General features: G+C 51.3%; 5 protein-coding genes across 5 annotated transcripts; 4 read left to right on the top strand and 1 right to left on the bottom strand.

Moving 5' to 3' along the window:
* Nucleotides 1–832: 832 nt before the first annotated feature.
* Nucleotides 833–3663, top strand: AYL99_03933 (hypothetical protein; the record flags this gene model as incomplete). Its single annotated transcript, XM_018835447.1, has 4 exons — nucleotides 833–907; nucleotides 971–1059; nucleotides 1122–2549; nucleotides 2688–3663. The coding sequence occupies 4 exons, from the start codon at nucleotides 833–835 to the stop codon at nucleotides 3661–3663; spliced, it is 2568 nt and encodes an 855-aa protein (XP_018695097.1).
* A 595-nt stretch (nucleotides 3664–4258) lies between these two features.
* On the top strand, nucleotides 4259–5585 carry AYL99_03934 (hypothetical protein; the record flags this gene model as incomplete). The annotated part of the gene is made up of 3 exons (XM_018835448.1): nucleotides 4259–4644; nucleotides 4756–4896; nucleotides 5000–5585. The coding sequence occupies 3 exons, from the start codon at nucleotides 4259–4261 to the stop codon at nucleotides 5583–5585; spliced, it is 1113 nt and encodes a 370-aa protein (XP_018695098.1).
* A 557-nt stretch (nucleotides 5586–6142) lies between these two features.
* On the top strand, nucleotides 6143–7156 carry AYL99_03935 (hypothetical protein; the record flags this gene model as incomplete). The annotated part of the gene is made up of 5 exons (XM_018835449.1): nucleotides 6143–6209; nucleotides 6266–6711; nucleotides 6776–6858; nucleotides 6909–7052; nucleotides 7114–7156. 5 exons carry the CDS (start codon nucleotides 6143–6145, stop codon nucleotides 7154–7156), a joined length of 783 nt encoding a protein of 260 aa, XP_018695099.1.
* Nucleotides 7157–7850: 694 nt separating this feature from the next.
* AYL99_03936 (hypothetical protein) lies at nucleotides 7851–17219 on the bottom strand (the record flags this gene model as incomplete). The annotated part of the gene is made up of 3 exons (XM_018835450.1): nucleotides 7851–9315; nucleotides 9381–16896; nucleotides 16946–17219. The coding sequence occupies 3 exons, from the start codon at nucleotides 17217–17219 to the stop codon at nucleotides 7851–7853; spliced, it is 9255 nt and encodes a 3084-aa protein (XP_018695100.1).
* Nucleotides 17220–18582: 1363 nt separating this feature from the next.
* Nucleotides 18583–19443, top strand: AYL99_03937 (hypothetical protein; the record flags this gene model as incomplete). The annotated part of the gene is made up of 1 exon (XM_018835451.1): nucleotides 18583–19443. The coding sequence occupies one exon, from the start codon at nucleotides 18583–18585 to the stop codon at nucleotides 19441–19443; it is 861 nt and encodes a 286-aa protein (XP_018695101.1).
* Nucleotides 19444–19477: the final 34 nt, after the last annotated feature.

A 19477-nucleotide genomic window follows, 5' to 3' on the forward strand; every position in this document is an offset into this window, starting at 1 on the left:
TAAGCCCACGCATGGTCAATGCGCGAGAACTAGAGATCCTCGTCGCCCAAGACTTTCCAACACGTGAGAGCATTAAATCTAGGCTTTGACATCAGTTGGGATTTCTATACATCCGGCAACACTCAACATCCACGGCGAGAGTATGTTCATATCCACAGTATTGACCTATAATCTCAGGTTAACGTATTCATAAATGTTGCACGAGCAGTAGAAGACTGGCTCCGAGAAAGTATCAAGCCGTACATTGAGCTAAAATCCTTAATAGATTGGGAGAGGAAGCAGGGGCCTTTCCGGTTGTCGAGAGCATATCAACAGGCGTATCGTGCCTTATCAGGCATAGCAAAACGACAATGGGGCTGTGCTATACTAGTCCGACATGGGTCTATCATCGACGCCATACGATTCGTCTAGTTCATTGAGCCCTTGCAGGGTCGGTTCCGACTCCACAATCTCTCCCGCCTGTCAGTGTCGCGATTATTTCCCTTTTCCGCATGTCACAATTCCGAGGGTCTATTCGGTGCAAGGCCAATGGGTCAGCTGCATAACTTCGCAAGGGAATAGCTAAGCTCGTCCCACAGCTCTGTTTTCTCTTCCGTCGATATGGTGGCGCCTGCAGGAGCCATAGCGGCCTGTTTCTACCCCGCAACCCCGTTGCCCACAATGTCCATATGATGTGTCATTGTCTGGAACGTGGAATCCCCAGGAGACTACATCCCTTGCCCGCAGCTCCCCTTCATTGCATTTTCCAAGCCTATCGTGGACGAGAAATCCTTCTTTCCCATTTTTCTCAATCCGGGCCTTGAACTGATCCTGCTGCAACAAACCCCCGACTATGACTCCTCGCACGACGGATCCGCAATCTCGAGCCTCGGCGGCATGTACTGCCTGTCGCGTACGGCGTACCAAGGTTCGTTGAGAAAGAATTCTCATGATGAGACCCTTCTGAGTATTGACGAAGGGTATGAGATAGTGCATCGTGGATCCGGGACACGCGTCTTGCGACTATTGCCAGAGCAAAGGCATGGATTGCACCTTCCAGGCGCTCGATGATCGCAAGAGGTGGGTAGCAGCGTCATATGACCAGGAGTGAGAAGGCAAAAGCCCGAGCTAATTGTAGAAAGACCAAAGTCCAAGGTGTACCTCAACTCACTACTGGAGAATATCCAAAACCTCGAACAACGACTCAGGGCTGCTGGACACGAGCCTCCTCAATTCCAACAAAGAGCCACCCAGGTTCAAACAGCCCAGCAGCCTCGACGAAACATCTCTCTGCGGGACGAAGAACCTTCAAGGAAAACAGATCGAGCGATCGAGAACTCTCGGTCGCTTCCTATCAGCCGATTAGAGAATGCCTTGCATCCGGTCCTCGAGGAGAATGGTGCACATGGCTCACCTGCTTCGGCCAGTGCCACCTTGGAGTCTGTCCCAGAGCCATCAATTCTCGCTTCGGTGCGAAGCCACAACTCAGTGCGCCAACGGAGCGGTTCGGAGCCATACCAGATCAGCAACAGACAGAATACTGTGTGGAACACGATTCTTGGTGCTGACCGTTTTATTTATGACCGAAGGAAGGGACGTATCCACTATTTCAGTCCGTCCACCTGCTACAAGAGATATCAAAGCTCCAACGACCAAGGAGACCTCGAACTGTCCCATTTAGACAAGCACTCGTACAAAATACTCGCAGAAATCCCCATGGATCTGGAAAACTATCTGATGGACCTGTTTTGGAGCCGATACAACAGCACACTATGTGTCATTGACCAACAAGCATTCTGCAATAACCGAGCCACTGGAAGTTCAACGTACTATTCTGGATTCCTCCATCTTACTTGCCTCGCCATGGGTTTTCGATTTGCAGACAAGACTCGTCGGGGAATCCAACAGATCACTCTCAACGACACTTACAGCGTTTTTCAGCGAGAAGTAAAGTTTCTGATGGAGCGGGAACTCGAAGATCCCCGGGGTCTCACCCTCATCCAAGCCATGCTAGTCTTGAGCGACCTGGAATGTGCCTGTGGCAGGGATGATCTGGCGGCGATGCACATCGCTACTTCCTGCCGTCTTGCTTTCGACTTCGGACTCCATCTGGACTGTTCGAGATTTGGGCTGTCTGCGGCGGAGACGAAATTCCGGAAAAATCTGCTTCGTTCGTGCTTGGTATACGATCAGGGATGGGCGTTGTACATGGAACGACCGACGAACATGAAAATCTCCGACATCTCAAGCTCCTGTCTGGCAAGTCGCATCTCCCACATCAAGGACGCCGCTGTATCGCAAGGGAAATCCACGAACGAGTCTGTACCCTCACACGAAGACCTTCATGGTCAGATATTGGATGCCTTGCTAGAGCTTGCGGGACTCAGCTCGAGAATCCAAGCCCTCTCACAGCCGCGTCTCACTCTGGAGATCATTGCCGACGAGGATCGTTTGATAGACGTCGCCGCGTTGGACGCAAAGTTGAAATCTTGGTATTCCATGCTTCCCCCGCGTCTGAAGTGGACAGATGATAATGTCAGAGATGCGCCGCGTCTCTTCTTCATTATGCAGTAAGTCCTTTCTGTAAAAATGCTCTGTGTCAGACTCAATGATGCACACCCATCCTTTCACCCCCTCTCTGGACATTTCCCGAAGATCGTTACATACATTTATCTCCCTCTTATAGGCTTGGCTGACACTTCGTCAAGTCAACAGTTCTATGTCGCTCAACTCAATCTCCATGGGGGTTACGGACGTTACGAAGACGCGCTCGGAGTAGAGACGGGGAAGTCTCACGGATATGGCAGAGCGGAAGGCGATAGCAGCAATGTCAGCGCGGTGCAGCACCTGGCTCGATCAATCACCATGAAGGCCGCCATAAAGATTGCACTGGCCTTCTCGACGTACCGAAAAAGATTCGGTGCCTGCGAGACTAGCATCTTCTCTCTTCAACAAGGCGGCACCGCCCTCCTGGCTTTGATGTCTACCACCAAAGTCAGCAAAGAGGCAGGCAGCCGAACCGCTGCTCTGCACCATCTGTACATGCTCACAGAGCAGGTGCGAGAGATGTCAGAGGTCTATAGCCCGGCCGAAGTGATGTGCCGCGTCGCCAAGCATGAGATGGAGCGGCTTGATATCGACTTTAGCGACCTGCCGACGCCTCCGCATACGCCGGTCGACTCGATGTCGCCGCCGACGGTAAATCCAGCACGACGACCAATATCTCAGAATCCGTCAGACTCGGACCCTGCAACGAAGCGGCGACGTTTATCGGGCGATAAAGATCGTCCTCGCATTGCCAGTGCTCCGCGTCAAGACGTTGCCACTGTCCCTAATCAAACCACGTCGTTCTCCGGGATCAGATCTTCCGACCAACATAGTATTATGAACGTTCGAGCCCCAGTATTACAACCACTAGGCTCACCGCGGGGGCAACCTTCCGGAACACTACCATCCGACAGCTTCGGGGGTTTAGATCCCGTTCCAGACAGCATACTCGACCCGAACGACATACAGTCCTCTTCGTGGTCCGTTGGACTATCGGACATGTCGACACTATTTGATTTCCCCGGCCACGACCAGATCGGCAACGATATGCTCCTCCCCTTCGTCCCGGATCCTCATTATCCGGCCGAAGATGACCCGGACCTCAGGAACCTGCCGGGTGTCATGCAGTATGGATAGTGTCAACAAATCTTTGCGAGTAAGGTCCGTGTGAGTTAGGGCCTAGGATTGTAGATGCGTAAGACAAGAGCTGCCTTGCTAAGGAGCATGGCGAATCGGTAGGTTAGGAGAGCCATTGGAGTCGGAAAGAACCAGCTGTAAACTATCTCGCGAGTCTGCTTTAATGGTTCTTCGAACACTGGAATCAGAATCTTTTGACCTACATGTAGAGGAAACCAACGATCTTATATCAAGAAACGGTCCCAAGTTCGAGACGAGTCCGCAGAATTGGTCATTCACAGGTGGAGATGCAATCGATTCCCGGGTCGGGAAGAACGAGGCTCAGCTCCCTCTCAACACACTCTCCTCAGTTGGGGAATCGACAATCATGGGCACAATCCAACCCCGCTTTATCAACATCAGGTTCGGCTATACAATTGTAGATGCCGGGGTTTTGGGGTTCCGTGGCTCCAAAAAAGGTATTGCTTCAAGCATACGCGAAATTGCGCACGTTTTCCAGATATACTACTCGCCAGGACACATACAATTGCGCGCACACACAGTGGAGTTAGAATAGAAGGTCATAAGAGTTTTACGTTTGTACCCGACACAAACGATGAGTCCTGTATTCCCCGTTCCCCCTGGCGCAGCCGCCAACTTCTGGATCATCGATACCACGGGCAGTATCCAGGGCATGGCGGCCGACCACCTGGTGAAGCCGAGCCTCCCCGGCTTCGACATGTTCCCCAAGGCACCCAGCTGGTCGTTCCTGATCGAGACCACAGTGGCAGGCAAGACGCGGAAGGTGCTCTTCGACCTGGGCGTCCCGCAGGACGTCTATGCCCTGCCGCCCGTGGTGTCGGACAGATTAAAGTCTTTTGACTGGGTTATTGACGTGCCCAAGACCACAGCTGAGGTTTTGGTTGAACACGGCGGTGCTATCGGCGGCGGCGGAGGAGGTCGGCCGTTGCAGCTGGCGGACATCGAGGCGGTGGTGTGGAGGTAATGCTGATAGTTCAGACATCTATTGCCTGTACTCGTTTCATGCTTCGACAGGATATTCTTAGGTACAGACCGGGCCAAGATTACTAACTAACGTGGATGCTTCGACAGTCATTGGCACTGGGATCACCAAGGGGACATCCAGCGTTTCCCCTCCACTACCGACCTGGTCGTAGGACCAGGTTTCAGCAAAGCATTTCTCCCGGCATATCCAGAGGGATCCAAGTCACCAATTCAGCAGACAGATCTTGAGTAAGTATACGATCCAGACTTTGCAAACTATACATTGCACATTGGTCTCCAGGCCAGCTGATGAGGTCCCTGCCTGAAACGGAAGTGCTCACATCTATTATAGTGGCAGACGCCTGCGCGAGATCACCTTCGAAGGACCAGGAACGGTACAGGTAGGGGATATGCGGGCCTTTGATTACTTCGGCGATGGCTCGTTCTACCTCCTCGACACGCCCGGCCACGCCATCGGTCATCTGGGGGGGCTCGTCCGCACCACCTCAAACCCAGACACGTTTGCATTCCTCGGGGGTGACCTAACGCACCACGGCGGCGAGATTCGACCCTCCAAATACCTCAATTTCGCTTCGGCTGTGTCTGCTCTTGCTACAGATGGAATCAATGTCACACTGCAGACTCTGGAGTCCCTTCAGACTTCACGCGGGCGCCGTGTCGACCAGTCTTTCTTCGATCCCGTGATCACAAGCGACTTTGACGAGGCGGTGAGGACGATTTTACGCGCCCAGGACGCTGACGGGCAAGACAATGTCTTCTTCCTTGCAGCACACGACGACACCATTGAAGGCGTGGTCGACGTCTACCCAAAGAAGGCCAACCAGTGGAAAGCGCGCGGGTGGAGAGAGAAGACGCTGTGGACTTTCTTGAGAGATTTTCGAGGCGCTTTCCAGTGCCCGGGGCATACGAGCTCTTAGGCGGAGCGAGATCATCCGTTATTGCGAGGTGAATGTAGAAGAACTAGTCTCTGAGCAGAACTCAAGACGAGATAGTTTCCACACGTCGACAGGATCAAGTGCGGAAGACTTATTAGCTGTACTAACTGTAAATGATCTCGTCGCGAGGGAAGGGAACCGATTGACCAGTTCCATCAGGAAAGTAGGCCAGGGCTTTTCAAATTACCTCGTACTCAAGACAGTGTGAGTACAATCTCTATGAGGATAAAAAGGCGTCAATCTCCACCGAATTAGACAAGAAAGGGGATCACCAAACCGTAGCCGAGCTACATAGTATTCTGCCCGCACGGTTGGTGTTGGAGCAGACCATCTGTGGAGATCTCTCATTTAACCGGCATAACCAGCTTCACAGAACTGTATTTCATACTCACTGTGTCCCAACCTGTGAGATCTAGGCCTTTCCATCTCAGAAAATATCTTCTTCTGTTTCAAGAGCGGACGCTCATTGGAACCTCGTTAGCCCTCTCACTATCTATCATAGTTATCATCTGCCGCGTTCATCACAACACTCAAAGAGCATGGGGAGACTCGAGGGCAAGGTCCTGATCGTGACAGGCTCGGGATCCGGGTTTGGACGGGGAGTAAGTCAGCCTGAGCGCGCTTCCCTCAGTCCGAAGCATCCACATCTTCTAACACGGTAGCGAGAAGCAAGATCGTGCAGAAAGTAACGTCTGAGGGAGCCCGCGTGGTGGGCATCGACCTCAACGGCGCCGGGAACGAGGAGACCAGCCGCCTGCTCGCCCCTGGGGCACAGTTCTCATCCCTCACCGGCACTGTGGCCGCGGAGCAGACGTGGCGCGACGCCCTACAGCTGGCGCGGGACCGCTTCTCTGCCGTCCCGGACACGGTGGTCAACTGCGCGGGCTACGTCCACCTGGGCGCCGATGCGCACACGGTGCCTGAGGAGGACTTCGACCGCGTCTGGCAGGTCAACGTCAAACCGCTGTATCTCACGGTGAAAGTCGTCGTGCCGTGCTGGATCGAGAACGGCGTGGCCGGCCATGTCATCAACATCGGCAGTATCGGCTCCCGGAGACCCAGGGCCAGCACTATCTGGTATACGGCGAGCAAAGGGGCTCTAGACACGGTAAGTAATGCTAGCACTGTGTGCTCCGTTGCAGTGCACTGTCCTCGGCTGAGCAGCATGACAGGCGACTGAGGGTCTGGCGGGGGCGTATGCCAAAGACCGAATTCGCTTCAACATCATCAGGCCGTCGTTTGGGAATACACCAATGTGAGTTTGGCACCTGTGACAAATCGCAATCAACTGATCAATGTGTATAGGGCGCCACGGGTTGTCGCCGGTGCTGACAGCGAGGAGGGAAAAGCTAAGCGGCTGGCGACGCTCCCGCTCGGTCGCCTGTGTGAGCCTGAAGACGTCGCCAACATGACGGCGTTTCTGGCGTCAGATGAAGCAAATTATATCACGTAGGTCCTCAGCTCTCTAGGAATGCCCATGACTGGCTTTACTGATGCCGCACTCATCCAGTGGCGCTGGGTTCAACGTTGACGGCGGACGATACGTGTCGTGATATTCTTCCACGGGCATCTTGGCCACACTGGCATAGATTATGATACTGGGATGGAGATAGCTCGTTTTCGAAGGCAAAACAGGGGACCTAGAGACCAGACGGCAGGTTTCCAAGGGACGCAAGACCACGAGACGGCCGGTAGTTGAATCCAGCTTGATAATAAGTCCGTTGAGCTCCAGGATCCCCTTAACGCTACAGCCTTGTCACCCTGCACTCGTGACTCCCACACGCATTTTACATTTCTCCAAGGAAGGACTGATAGAAGGTCACATATACTCGTCTCTCCTCAATCCTGCTCTGGCTCCGTGTACGGAGAGCGAGCGGCTCTAATCCATCTTGTCAATAAGATGACTTGGAGGGGTGACATGGAAGGGGAACAATAGCTTCTACTCAAACATGATGTATTTTTTCCGTACTGGGTTTACCTTTTTCTCTTCTTTTTTTGTGGCTTTTGATTCTCTCTTCCCTTCAACAAGATTTCCAACGATACGGTATGTAACGAGGACCTAGAGCACAGCTGGCGCAGCCGCCAGTCGGCGTTGACCTCCCAGCTTTTCGTGACTCATCAGCAAACTTTTGTTCATCTGCCATTTCGTTACCTTCCAACGTGTTCCTTTGGACCTCAACAAAAATAACAGCAGCTGCATCCTATTGCACCAAGCGTATCGTCATCTACTGCGTCACGCCTCACAGTTCATTCCTGCTCCGCAACATCTCGCCCCTTGCTTTCCTCCTGCTCACCAAGTCTGGACCCGTCAATACCATTTGACGCGGCTTCATCGTTGAACTCCTCTCCTTCCTCTTCAAAGTCCTCTCTCTGCAAAATCTGTCCATTCAAGACCCTGCCCAAGTGTGTATGTGTCCATTCAATGCCGGCTCTGCGCATATCGATAAACTCCTTTATCCAAGGAACTGGGCTTATTGTGAAAGAACACTCCGTCCAGCTATTCGCTTTTCGACAAGAAGGAGAAACGAAGTTGTCGTTACCCACCTGCCGCTTACGAGGCAGGGGTCGTTCTCCATCAAAGAGACCAATGAGCGTGCAGAACTCCTTGTAATGCTCGAAAGAAGAGAAGTACAGCTGACCTGCAAAGAGGCCAAGCAGGGCAATAGCCTGCGGTTCAATCTTGCCGGAGCTGTTACTCGCTGGGATTTCGCAGATATTCAAGCCATCAAAGGAGATCATGCCTCGGGAGGTTCGCGCCTGAAACAAATGCAAGGTGGTACTCGATGATCCCCGTATTGCATGGAAAAATACGTTGGCCTCATACGGGCTAATGATAACAGGTTGTGTGATTGTGGAGGTCTTCACCACCCATTGTACTGGTCTCAGGAAATCATCTTTGGGGGAATCATCGTGAGACTGAATGGTTCGCATGAAGTCTTGGGTCACCAACACATCCGTAGGAAACTCTGCTTGCTTATAATAAAGCCCAAGGCGGGTCTGCTCAAGGAGTTTGAAGCATGGATGAAGCTCAATCGTGCTATTTGGAGATTCATCGCCCTTAATGACGGCCAATAGACTTCGGCAGTATTGCGGAGTGGCAGGCTCAACCTCTCGAGGACGTTGGACCTCTCTCTCTTCTTCAACTTCATGCAAGACTTCTCGCTCTTGTTCTTGCGTGATGTCGTTGTCATTAAAGTCGATGGACCGAGTTCTTTCAAATTCCGCACACAGATCGTGGATCACAGGGTCTCGAGACTCTGCGAAGGTTGGCTCGAACGGGAGTTCTGCTTGGCGAGTTCCGCCGGCGCGGTAGAGCTCAGTGACAGGACGACTTTCTTGCTCTCGGATGGTGTTCAGATACTGTTCGTAGTTCACAACCTCTCCGTCGGAAGAAATGTGACGATCTGCTGCCAGTCGCCGTCGCGAGTGTAGCAGCCCTCGACTGACGTAGAGAGGATTTTGCTTTTTCAGGGCCAAACAAGATTGGTGGATTGCCCAGCGAACAACATCCAGACTGTCAAGATTTCCTGAAGGGTTTTTGACGACGCTTCGAATAGCCTGGTCAACCTCGGGCGGAGCGTAGAATCTGACGCATTGCGAGACTGCCAGCTTCCTCATACGCATACAGGCTTGTGCCAAAGTATCTTTCAGAATTCCAGGTCCCAGCAGAACAGCCGCAGTAAACTTGTCTGGCAGCTGGAAATCGGTGCCTCTAGTGTGGAATTGGTCAAGAAAAATCAGGCAGCTTTTGAGCTCATCCTTGAAGATGGATGACACAAGTGCTCGGTTGAACCGTCGCGATTCAAGACCATTTTCTCGTCGTCTTCCGAGAAGAATATCGCTGCCATCTTTTTCGGGCAGAGCCGCAGCCATAACTGAGCGATCTCCAGGTTTCCCTCGAGCATTTGAGCTCCAACATCGATGATGACGTCGAGTGATCCATCTGCTGTGACGCGCTGTAGCAGCTGCTTGGTTGGAAGGCGCTGGCCAGACGGCGATGCCGCACAGAAATATTTTCGGTTATCGTATCGTAGCAGCGTGCTCAGGGTGGAAGCCGTAATGTGTCTCAAATCCGGAAGATCCTTCTGTTCAATTGGTATCTTGCTGTCGCAAGTGCCGCTGAAACCCACTGTCAGCACCCCGTCGTTCCGACATAAGTCCCAGGCGGAGGTGGACAACTTGTAACGAAACTCTTTCGCTTCTGATGGATACACGACATGGCGCAGGAAGAAAGCAATCAGCCCAGTACTGTAACGGAGGTTGTCGTATAGGGCATCAATGAAAGAACCGTCATCGAGGTTGATAGAGTTAACTCTGCGATATTTGTCAGGGAGAGTGGAGTGTTTCACCCATCTGCTGTAAGCATCGGAAGGATCTGGCATTTTGAGTAGAATAAGGAGGCATCGTCTTAAGTCCGGCCGAAGAATGCCTGTGTAATAGAACGATAGAGCTGTTAGGATGATCGCGGCTTCCGGCTGTGCGAATTCGGCGCTTGGAGATGGAACTGATTTAGCACGGTACGGAACTGCGCTCAACGTTCGGGTTCGATCCAGTCCGTAGTTTACCTGCCAGCGTTTACCGAGAGTGTGGCTCAGGATTTGATGGGATACCAATCCTCTGGCCACATAGAGCAGATGAAGCTTAGTAGAGCTCTCAAAATGCTGGGTTACCAACTCAATTTGTCCACCATCAAGTTCGATATTGAGTATGAATGAGCCGACTGCTTCAAGCACTTCTGGGTTGCAATGGCCGAGAGGAAGGCTTGGGATCTGTCCATTTGCGATGGCCTGAGTTACCAGTTTTGCTATTGTCACTGCGCCATCTTCATTGAGCACTCTGATATGAGGGAAAGAGCCTGGAGCTCGTATTTCGACTTCAATTCCATTGCGACACTGAGAATAAAGTGCTTTAGCATTTTTCTGAATCAGATCCAAGACTTCCAGTGAGACATTCCATCGGTCTGGTGCACCTGAAAGGAGGTTTGCTTCTCCGTTCGTGTAAACAAGCTCGTATGCGGGTTTTAACAGCTCATCAGACTCGTCCAGGACATCTTTAGCGTTGCAGTCGAGCCATTTTTGAACACGGATGAGTTCATTAGCGATACAACGCGTATCCGGTGCTAGCTTGTCGGTTCCCACGAGGCGAAACGAGTTCAAGTATTCCGGTAGAGTGAGGAGGACGCCTCGCTTTTCGCGACATTCATCATACAGATCCTTCAGTTGCTGGGGTGTTTTGGCGGTTAAAGTGGTCTGCCTCGAGAAGGGCAGATAGTAGAGAGGCCTTCCCACCAAGCCTGCAAGAGAGCGTGACAGAACCCGGAACATTTCTTGAGCCAGAGGTTTTAGCACCACGACTCGAACCAGATGCGTACTCTGAGCAAGTGCAGTTACTACAAGATTCAGGATGACACTCGTCTTTCCCTCTCCCATGCCCAGTAATACGGTCCCATTTTCTGGCTTCAGCAATTCCATTGCAACCCGGATCTGCACAGGTCGAATGAGAAAGTTGTTTTGACACTCTAGAAGGAGCCAGTCAGGACGATCCTCTGGCGACCATTCAGCATGGGCAGGGTTTGCAAGCTCGTTGTTGAGAGCGAACGTATCCTCAGCGGCAAGGAGCTTCTGCAATCTTTCCACGCGTTGAGCGGCTGTAATCTCTCTCGCAAATTGGAGAATTACCGACATCCAGCAAGCGGGAACATTATTTCGATGTTCAGCCGAAAGGAGCTGAAGCAAGTTCAACTCCGAAACCTGAGGCCAGATTTTGGCTGTCACAAGAGCCTGTCCGGAGACGAGACGCGGTCGCAGGAGCGTACAGGCTCGGGTAAGAACATAGACAATGTGACCTCTAGACTCCTCAAGCTTTTGAGTTAAAAGCTCGCCGGTAGGCGCCTCCATCTTGCCCTGCTCCTGACCCGATCGGCTCTTGAGAGCCTCAATACTGTTTTTCAGAAACTGACCATACTCGTGTACAGCCATAGAAGAATCACCGAGCAAATCTTCGGTGATGTCTTCCAGATCTTCCCAGCTACGCGCGGCTTGGTTGGAATCTAGATATGGGCGGGCCGCTTTGGGACTTACAGACTTCGATAAGTCTCCGTCTAATCCAGTTGGCTTACTGTCCTCGAAGTCGTGTGAGGTGATTGGCGTCATGAGCATGAGGTCAAGTAGCGAAAAGTGCGTATGTAGTCGGGCAGTAGGGGTGGCAAGACCAAAGTCGAGAGTGGTATCGACGACGTCTGGACCAGTCCAGGCGTTGGAGAATTTTCTGAGCTCTTGGTCATAATCCTCGAGGAGTCGTAAGAAGATATAATTCTTGTTCCATACAGCAAACCTCCCATTGAGAAGTTGTTTCAAATCTAGAATCTTGTAATGATTCAACGACCGCTCTGCCGGCAATTTAACAGTGTCATTTGGCCAGGACTCTTCCACGGCTTCGAGGATCAATTTGCGCTGAGTGTTCAACTCTTGGTCAAACTGTAGGCGCTGTTCTGCGATCTCACCTTCATCGCTTCCTGTCGTATCCATGGTTTTGCTAGGGACGAAAGGTTTCTCGCATTGAGAAATGAGCGTTGAGATCTCCTTCTGATTGAGTGTAGAGCCGTCTCTTAAGTCATACGAGTCGTGCCCGGGGGCTGGTAGGGCTCCGAGGGCAGGCACAATCGCGAATGCAAGGAGCGATCTCAATTGCGCCCCAATCTCCAGTTGCTCAAACGCTAAGAGCGACAGAACGAACATCAGATTCTCTTTCGAATTTAACGGAGATCTGCAGAAACTCAATAAACGGGGGAAGAGGTCTTGAATATCTTGGTCCAGAACACTTGAGAAAGAGTTGAAGGTGAGTTCGTCGCGGAAACCGTCCACCTTTTTCCAATTTTGGATCGTATTCTTCCAAGATGTACTGACGTTGAATGCCGGCGGCGATATTTCAACAAGGTTTGCCATGGTTGATGACGCCCAAAAATTGTCATTCGAATCTTGATCCCGTGAGCAATAATACCGGTCGTCGAGAGATGTGGAGGTCTGCGCTACAGATTCGCTCGGGAAAAGCTTGCGTGTTCGGTGATGCGATCTGTCCAACAATCCGAAATCTCCCTTGTATGGTATTTCAGCCACGTGGGCATCAAACAGCCAATTTGCTTTCTTGTTGTGATCGACAATTTCATAGACCGTTCCGAAGAAGATATCACGTTGAGCCATGACTGAGAGGACCCCATCGAACGTGACAGTCTGCATCGTCCTGAGATGAGGAGGATAGAAAGCCCTCTCTGGAGTAAGCTTAGCTATCAAAGATAGTATGGCTTGTGCACGCTCAGAAATTGGCTGGCAGGTAAAGCAGATGCAATCCGACAAGGCAAACAGGCTCTCCTCGGTGCCTGTCCTACCAGTCAGGGAGTCAAATTCCGGAAAACTTGTGATTGCGTGCAGATACGCCTTGTATAGATGCGCTTCGAGATCTTGGCTAATTAGCTGTCCAAGTCTAACATCGAGGCGGAACTGCGAAAAGGTCACAGAATTGGTCTCCCCCAGCTGGACCCGCGCAGAAATATGAGGAGGTGCAGTTTCTATTCTCACGTCGCCATGTGGAATAAGAACTGTTCTCATATTCGACCCGGCATTCTTGCTCGTACTGCGCAGGATCAGGCGAGACTTGAACCCGTGCAGAGTTCCTAACGTCTGGTCAAAGTCAACGAAGGCAGAAAGCTCTTTGCATACCATTCGACCCTTGTAATCAACAGAAAAGCGTAAATGATAACGAGGAAGCTCGACATCAATTGTGGTGTTTTGGCTGAATACGATGAGGATATGTGACGACTGCTCGATTGGTTGCAGAGCTTTGCAGATAGTCGAGCCAACTTCGCTTTGGGCGTCTATTAAATGTTTTTGGCTGGCACGCATGACAGTCTCAGACTGTCCTTCGAGATCAAGGCTAAGAGTCCAGTCAGACTCTTCCGAGCGGAAGGGGCAGGCTTTGGACCGGAAGGTCACTGTGCCATTCCGTAAAGACATCCAAGGGATGGTATTCTCCACGATAACTTGCGGAAGATCTCCTAGAAAATGGTCGCGCTGGATTGCCTCAAACGTACCCTCATTACTCTGCGAACGAATGAGGAGGACATCACCACGCAAGCCGAAATAGATTCGATGACCATCAGATTCGTCCTTGGTCATATACTCCATGTCGTCAACATCAGCAGCAAAAACTTCCATGTCTACATCCCCAAAGATGGAGCGGTAGAGCCGGTTAGAACTGTGCTGGGCAGGGAGCTGAGAAATTGGCCTGCCAGACACCAGAAGGCTCCCTGTGACAAGGTTGTAGTGGACAACTTTAGAAGAAGTAGAATTTGAAATCCACGAAAAGTCATCCGAATGTACCGTCTGCCAGATTTTGGTAAACATTGCAGTTGGCCAAAATCTTCTGATGCCATCTGTAAATGCTGGCTCGTTGAGCTGAAGGGCAACTTGCAGATGTTTCACATTACGCCTGGCATGGTACCCGTCACTCAGAAGCTGGGTTCCATAGTTGGAAGCGTCTACATCAGGTTGTGATTTTCGATGCGTGTGTAGGTAAACAGAAGCCTCCACATAGTCTGCCACAGACTCATGGTCTGAGAACATGGATGCTTGGACCTCAGTATCGACAACGTACGTGCGGCGGCAAAGAATGCAGGAATTCAAGATCTGACGTGATAGATGTCTGAGAGCAGAGCGGTCAGCACGAGACTTCTTCTGCTCGGTGTAGAGCTTGGTCATCTGGCGTATCCAGCCTAGGCTAGATTGACGAATTAGGAGAACAAGTTTCATACAGCGCTTCGAAATATTGCGAAATGGCGACAGGGATAACACCTTGAGGGCCACTCCAAGCAATATAGACGCGGCCGCTGCTTCTTTGAAATTGGCTTCGATTCTCTTGAATGCACCCTCCACGGCGTCCAGCAAAGAACGATTGAAGTGTTCTTCCTCAAGTACGACCTGAGATTCACGTAGGTACAGTGGCAAGTCAGACCGCGCTTGACCGACTTGAGAGATCGCGTAACAAAACAGGAGAGCGGTCGAGGGTGCGTTCAAGTCGATTTCGGCCGAGGTGATCGCTCCAAGAACATGGAGTAGTTGGAGTCTTTCTCCAGATCTCAGCGACCCCAAGAGCACAAATTCATGAGAGCCCATCTCCGAAGGACTCTTTGACTGCTGTGAGATGACTTTATTCTGCGTATGATGGGTGGAATTGATGTAGCCATTGAAACCTCCATCCGGAGAGTCAGTCAATTTGGTGTAGCAGTGGTGCCGTAACGAGGGAGGAGCGATCTGGTCTGCAGTCCACAGAGACTGCTTTGCAGTATCGTACATTCTGGGTTGCAAGCCGTTGCTGACGAAAACCGGATCAATATTCAATGACGCTTTGATGTAGTGTGACTGAATAAGAGGTTTGACATGGGACGCGAGACTGATGCGTCTGTTTTTCAACTCAGCATACTCCTGAAGTGGTGCATACGAAAGTAACTCTTGCTTCGACGCCATACCCGCAATTTTGCTGGTTCTGCATACGTCTTGAAGCAAGAAGAATGTAGCATCGCGCCATGAGACAATCGACTCGGGGGCGTTAAGCTCAAAGATCACTGCTCTACACTTCGTCTCGTCGTCTGGGAGTGGCCACTCATGTTTTGATATCTTAATATTCTTGGCCGACTGCTCCTGCGCACATTTCCTGCAACGTCTGTCATGGCGAGGCCTGCCAACATACGGCATCCCGTACCTGTCCACTCCTTGGGGGATGAAGACGCAACATTTCATGCCTTCGACTCCTCGCATGATGCTGTCGAACGTCCTCTTCTTCGATTCCCACTCCGCGGACTTGGATTCACGCTCTCGGTGGGCATCTTTTTCGACCTGATTGCGTAAACTTTGGAGGTTAAGAGACTGGTCGTAGAACTTGACGGCAAAGCAGTCTGGAGACGGGTCACTGAAAAGTGAAGGATTGTTCTGAACGCAACGTGACTGTCTTGATATTATGTGGAGCTCGACCTTCGACAGTCTTTCCAGCTCAGTCCTGGTAGTTAGAAGTAGTGGTTCAAAGAGAGTCACCGGCAGTTCCGGTGGATATTCAAAGAGGAGTGGATGTATGGCAGTTGCGCTGGTGTCTAAGGCCATCCACAACTCGAAGATCGTCAGGAGCATGATCGACACTCGTTCCGCATGTGGCTGGTACTTCGGCTTAGCAACAGCATAATATTTCTGCATCAGTTCAGAGAGGGAGGCGCATGCAGATGGGGTCCTTATGTTGACCGCTATCCAGCTGCTTAGACACTCTTCCACCCAGTGCTCAAAGTCAACAAGACAAAAGAGGAGCTCTTTTGTATGGGTGAAAATTGTGGCTTCGGGCAATAAATGTTTCGATAACGTCACTCTAGCAAGCGACGGAGGAGTGTATGACGTGAAGGAGTATGTGAAGTCTTTACGAGAACGTTGCCACACATTGTGCAATGCCGCGCGACTATTCTTCAGTGCCAGTTGATCCGATACCCGACTGGTGGGCACGGGTGGTATTGTCACTTGGTCTCTGTCGGTCGTTTGTGCCCATTGGCGGCGGATACAGTTGCTGATGAGGTCCAGAGTCGAATCGACAACGTTTTGGACGAAGCTAAGTGTAGATTCCCCCAGTTTAGCATTTCTCCTAGCTAATTTCACACGTAGAACGTGGAGAACGTCGGGTCGATGGTCGATGGCTGCAATTTCAGCTGCTATCTGAGACAAGAGGAACAGCATGAAGTTTTTGTAGTGGCAATGCCCTTCACCCTCGAGGTCTGCGTTGTGGAGTGCGATTTGAAGAGCAACTCTGGTGGACAGCCAGACGCCTGAGCGGCGCCAGGGTAGGTGGGCATTTTTCCAGCAGACGTCGTCATGAATGCGCTTGCAAATGGGCACACTTGATGCAACTTTTCCACAGCTGCCCAAGATACTGAACAGCCATTCAGCGACAGCCCTGGGATGGGCAGATTGACGCTCTTCGACCACGGTGTTGTTCCCTTTCTTTGTCTTTTCCATAGCCATCTTCAGTGGCTCAACAGATAGCATGTAGACGGCATTTCCAAGGTTATTGATGAAGGAAGTATTGTCGAGCTTCTCTTGCGGCAAGAAAACTGCTCGCGCCGGAAAATGCCGGGTTAGGGCGTCTTTCGCGTCGAGGACCGCATCGGTTTTTGCAAGCACTTCAAAGCACTCAAAGATGGCGCCGTTTGCCTTGTTTCTGACTAGGATTGCGGCATTCTGAGGCTCAATGTAGAACAACAAAATGTCTATGGGGTTGATTAGCAATTGACCATAAGACATGGCAAAAGTACATACCATCTTGACGCATGTTTTCGAGGGTCTTGGTGATGATGTCCCGACATGGAACGCCTCTATCATAGACCTCGATCCAACGGGAGACTGAATGTGACAACTGGCTCCAGATGCGGCGCTCATTGCTAAGTCGGGGTAGGGCAGAGGAAAAGTCGCGTGCAGCCTTGGAGATCTTCTTGAGAAGATCATCGGCGCCTGATTCGTTGTGTTGTTCTTGAGGTAGTTTTGGAGGTAGAAACACATGTTCAAATACGAACCTCAAGGCGTCCGCTCTCATCGTGCTTGGAGAACCCTACCGTGGGAGAAGCAGCAAAATGCTGCCTTCCCCGGCGATATTGAACAAGATCTCAGCTTTGAAACAGGCTGCAGGTTGCAGCTAATGGGTTATTCAAGAGATTGAAGATGATACAGAGGACTTAGACAAGGGATTGATGTGAAGTGGGAGAGCAGAACTTGAGAGATGCAGTAAGGGAAAACTGACTGCAAAATCAGGTTGGAGCAACAGGGTCTTGGTAGATAAACAAAGAAGCCTTACAGTGAATGCATAAGGACACAAAGTTGATATCGGGTGAGGCAGAAAAGTTCGTTTGTTATGGTAAGAGATTTCATTTTTTTTTTGACCGCCCTTTCCACCACGTTCTGCTCGATGGTCGCCAAGCGCGAGAGCTCCTCCTGCATCATTCTGCTCTCTTGACAATGACTAAATACTTCGGAGTTTGAGACAATGGCCCAGAACCGCGTTGTTGTCTCGACCGAGTGCTAGATAGGTATCGTGCGCCGCATGGCAATCGGATGATTCGAGGTCTAAACGCTTAGTTTTGGCAGACATGTTGAAGGAGTCGAGTGAGAAGTGGTGGTCTATCGCCTCCGCTATTGGCGTTATGTTCCTAAAAGCAATGCTGAAGTCGAAGAGTACAACTAGCAATATGTAAAGTTTGTTTCTTTTTCATTTTAAATACGCCCTCGACGAAGATGCGCCAGCGGAAAGCTGCAGATCAGATACCAGAACAAGTGAGAAGTCCCGTTGTGCATACGGGGTACAGCCGCTGCTGGTGTCTCTGGGATATTCGTTTATGTGGCTTCGACGATGTAAGGACAAGTAGTCTTTCGAAGTTGCAGTTCGTGTCAGACTGCTACTTGTAGGTAAGCAATACTGAGCCACTTCTGTGCATTGCATGGTGCCAGCCTAGGGGTGAAAATGACCCATATCACCATCAAGGCGACGCGGTTGTGTTTAATAACGCGGGTACAAGTTGCTGCCAAGGGAGAAAGAAGTTGGACGTTGGATTTGGACTCGCAACATGGCGCCTGAAAGGGCCAAGCGGAGTCGCCACAGCCCCTCCATCTATGATCTTCATTGGCCAGATAAGTGTGGCTGAGTCGTGCTGGCGAGAGCTTGATTGGCCAGGCTCTAAGGCACAGCAGCTGCCGATTACTCCGAACAAGGTGCCAATCTACGTCACTATCACCGTCTGAGCCTCAACCGAGCACCTCTGTATTTGCATTACTGTCGCGCCTTTCACTTCTTTACACATCTTCCTGGTTCCGCATGCAGTTCAGCAGTGGACATTTAAATCTATCGGCCTGCTGATTCTTAACCTGTCCCACCTTCGCTTCCTACCATCAGATTCACCCTCAACATGTCGACGCCGCCGGCAGAACCCCCGCCATCGTACGACCAGGCCACAGGATCGTCTGGCAAAACATCCTCCAAACCTCAGAAATCATCGCACCTAGAAGTACCCTCCGCCAAAAATGGCATTCCGACGGAAGCCCGTCGCTCTATGGAAGACCTCCAAAGACCTCTGCCCGAAGGTTGGGTGAGACAGTACGACCCAAAGGAGAATCACCAATTTTTCGTAGATACCAAGGTCGACCCACCAAAATCATACTGGGAGCACCCTCTAGACATCCCGGAAGTTGTGAGAAGTCTGAGCACGGAAGAACGCGAAAGGCTGCAAGAAGAAGAGGATCGGCTGAGAAAGCAGGCAGCGCATTCCGCAGACCACTCTGAGGACGAACACTTCCCACCTGAACTCCCCGCACGCCCATCCTCCTCGCAACAACCCGGTCAAAGGAAGAGTTTCGGCGAGAAGCTGAAGGATAAAGTCACCGGCACGACGCACGATGAGCGTGTCCGCAGTCGCGCACAACGAGCGGAGGAAGAGAGACAATATTACGAAGCACACATGAAATTGAGACAGGCAATGCAGCGAGCACAGGTTACAGGTCAGCCTCAATTCTTTGCCAAAGACAGAGACGGCAAGAACATCTACGTTGAGCCTCCCGGGGGTCCTGGGTATGGGTACGGTGGATATGGACAAGGTGGCTATGGCGTCAACCCTTACGGGGGCGGACCGTATGCCGACCCCAACGCCAGATTTATTCGACCGGGCTATCCGTACAATCGGCCATATGGAGCTTATCCTGGCGGAGGTTATGGGCTACCCATTGCAGGAGGTCTGCTTGGAGGTTTACTTCTCGGCGGATTACTATTCTAGTTTTTGTCTCACAAGAATTCGTGAATGTGGTTAT

Source organism: Fonsecaea erecta (assembly GCF_001651985.1).
Source record: "Fonsecaea erecta strain CBS 125763 chromosome Unknown Scaff3, whole genome shotgun sequence".
Classification (NCBI taxonomy): Eukaryota; Fungi; Ascomycota; class Eurotiomycetes; order Chaetothyriales; family Herpotrichiellaceae; genus Fonsecaea; species Fonsecaea erecta.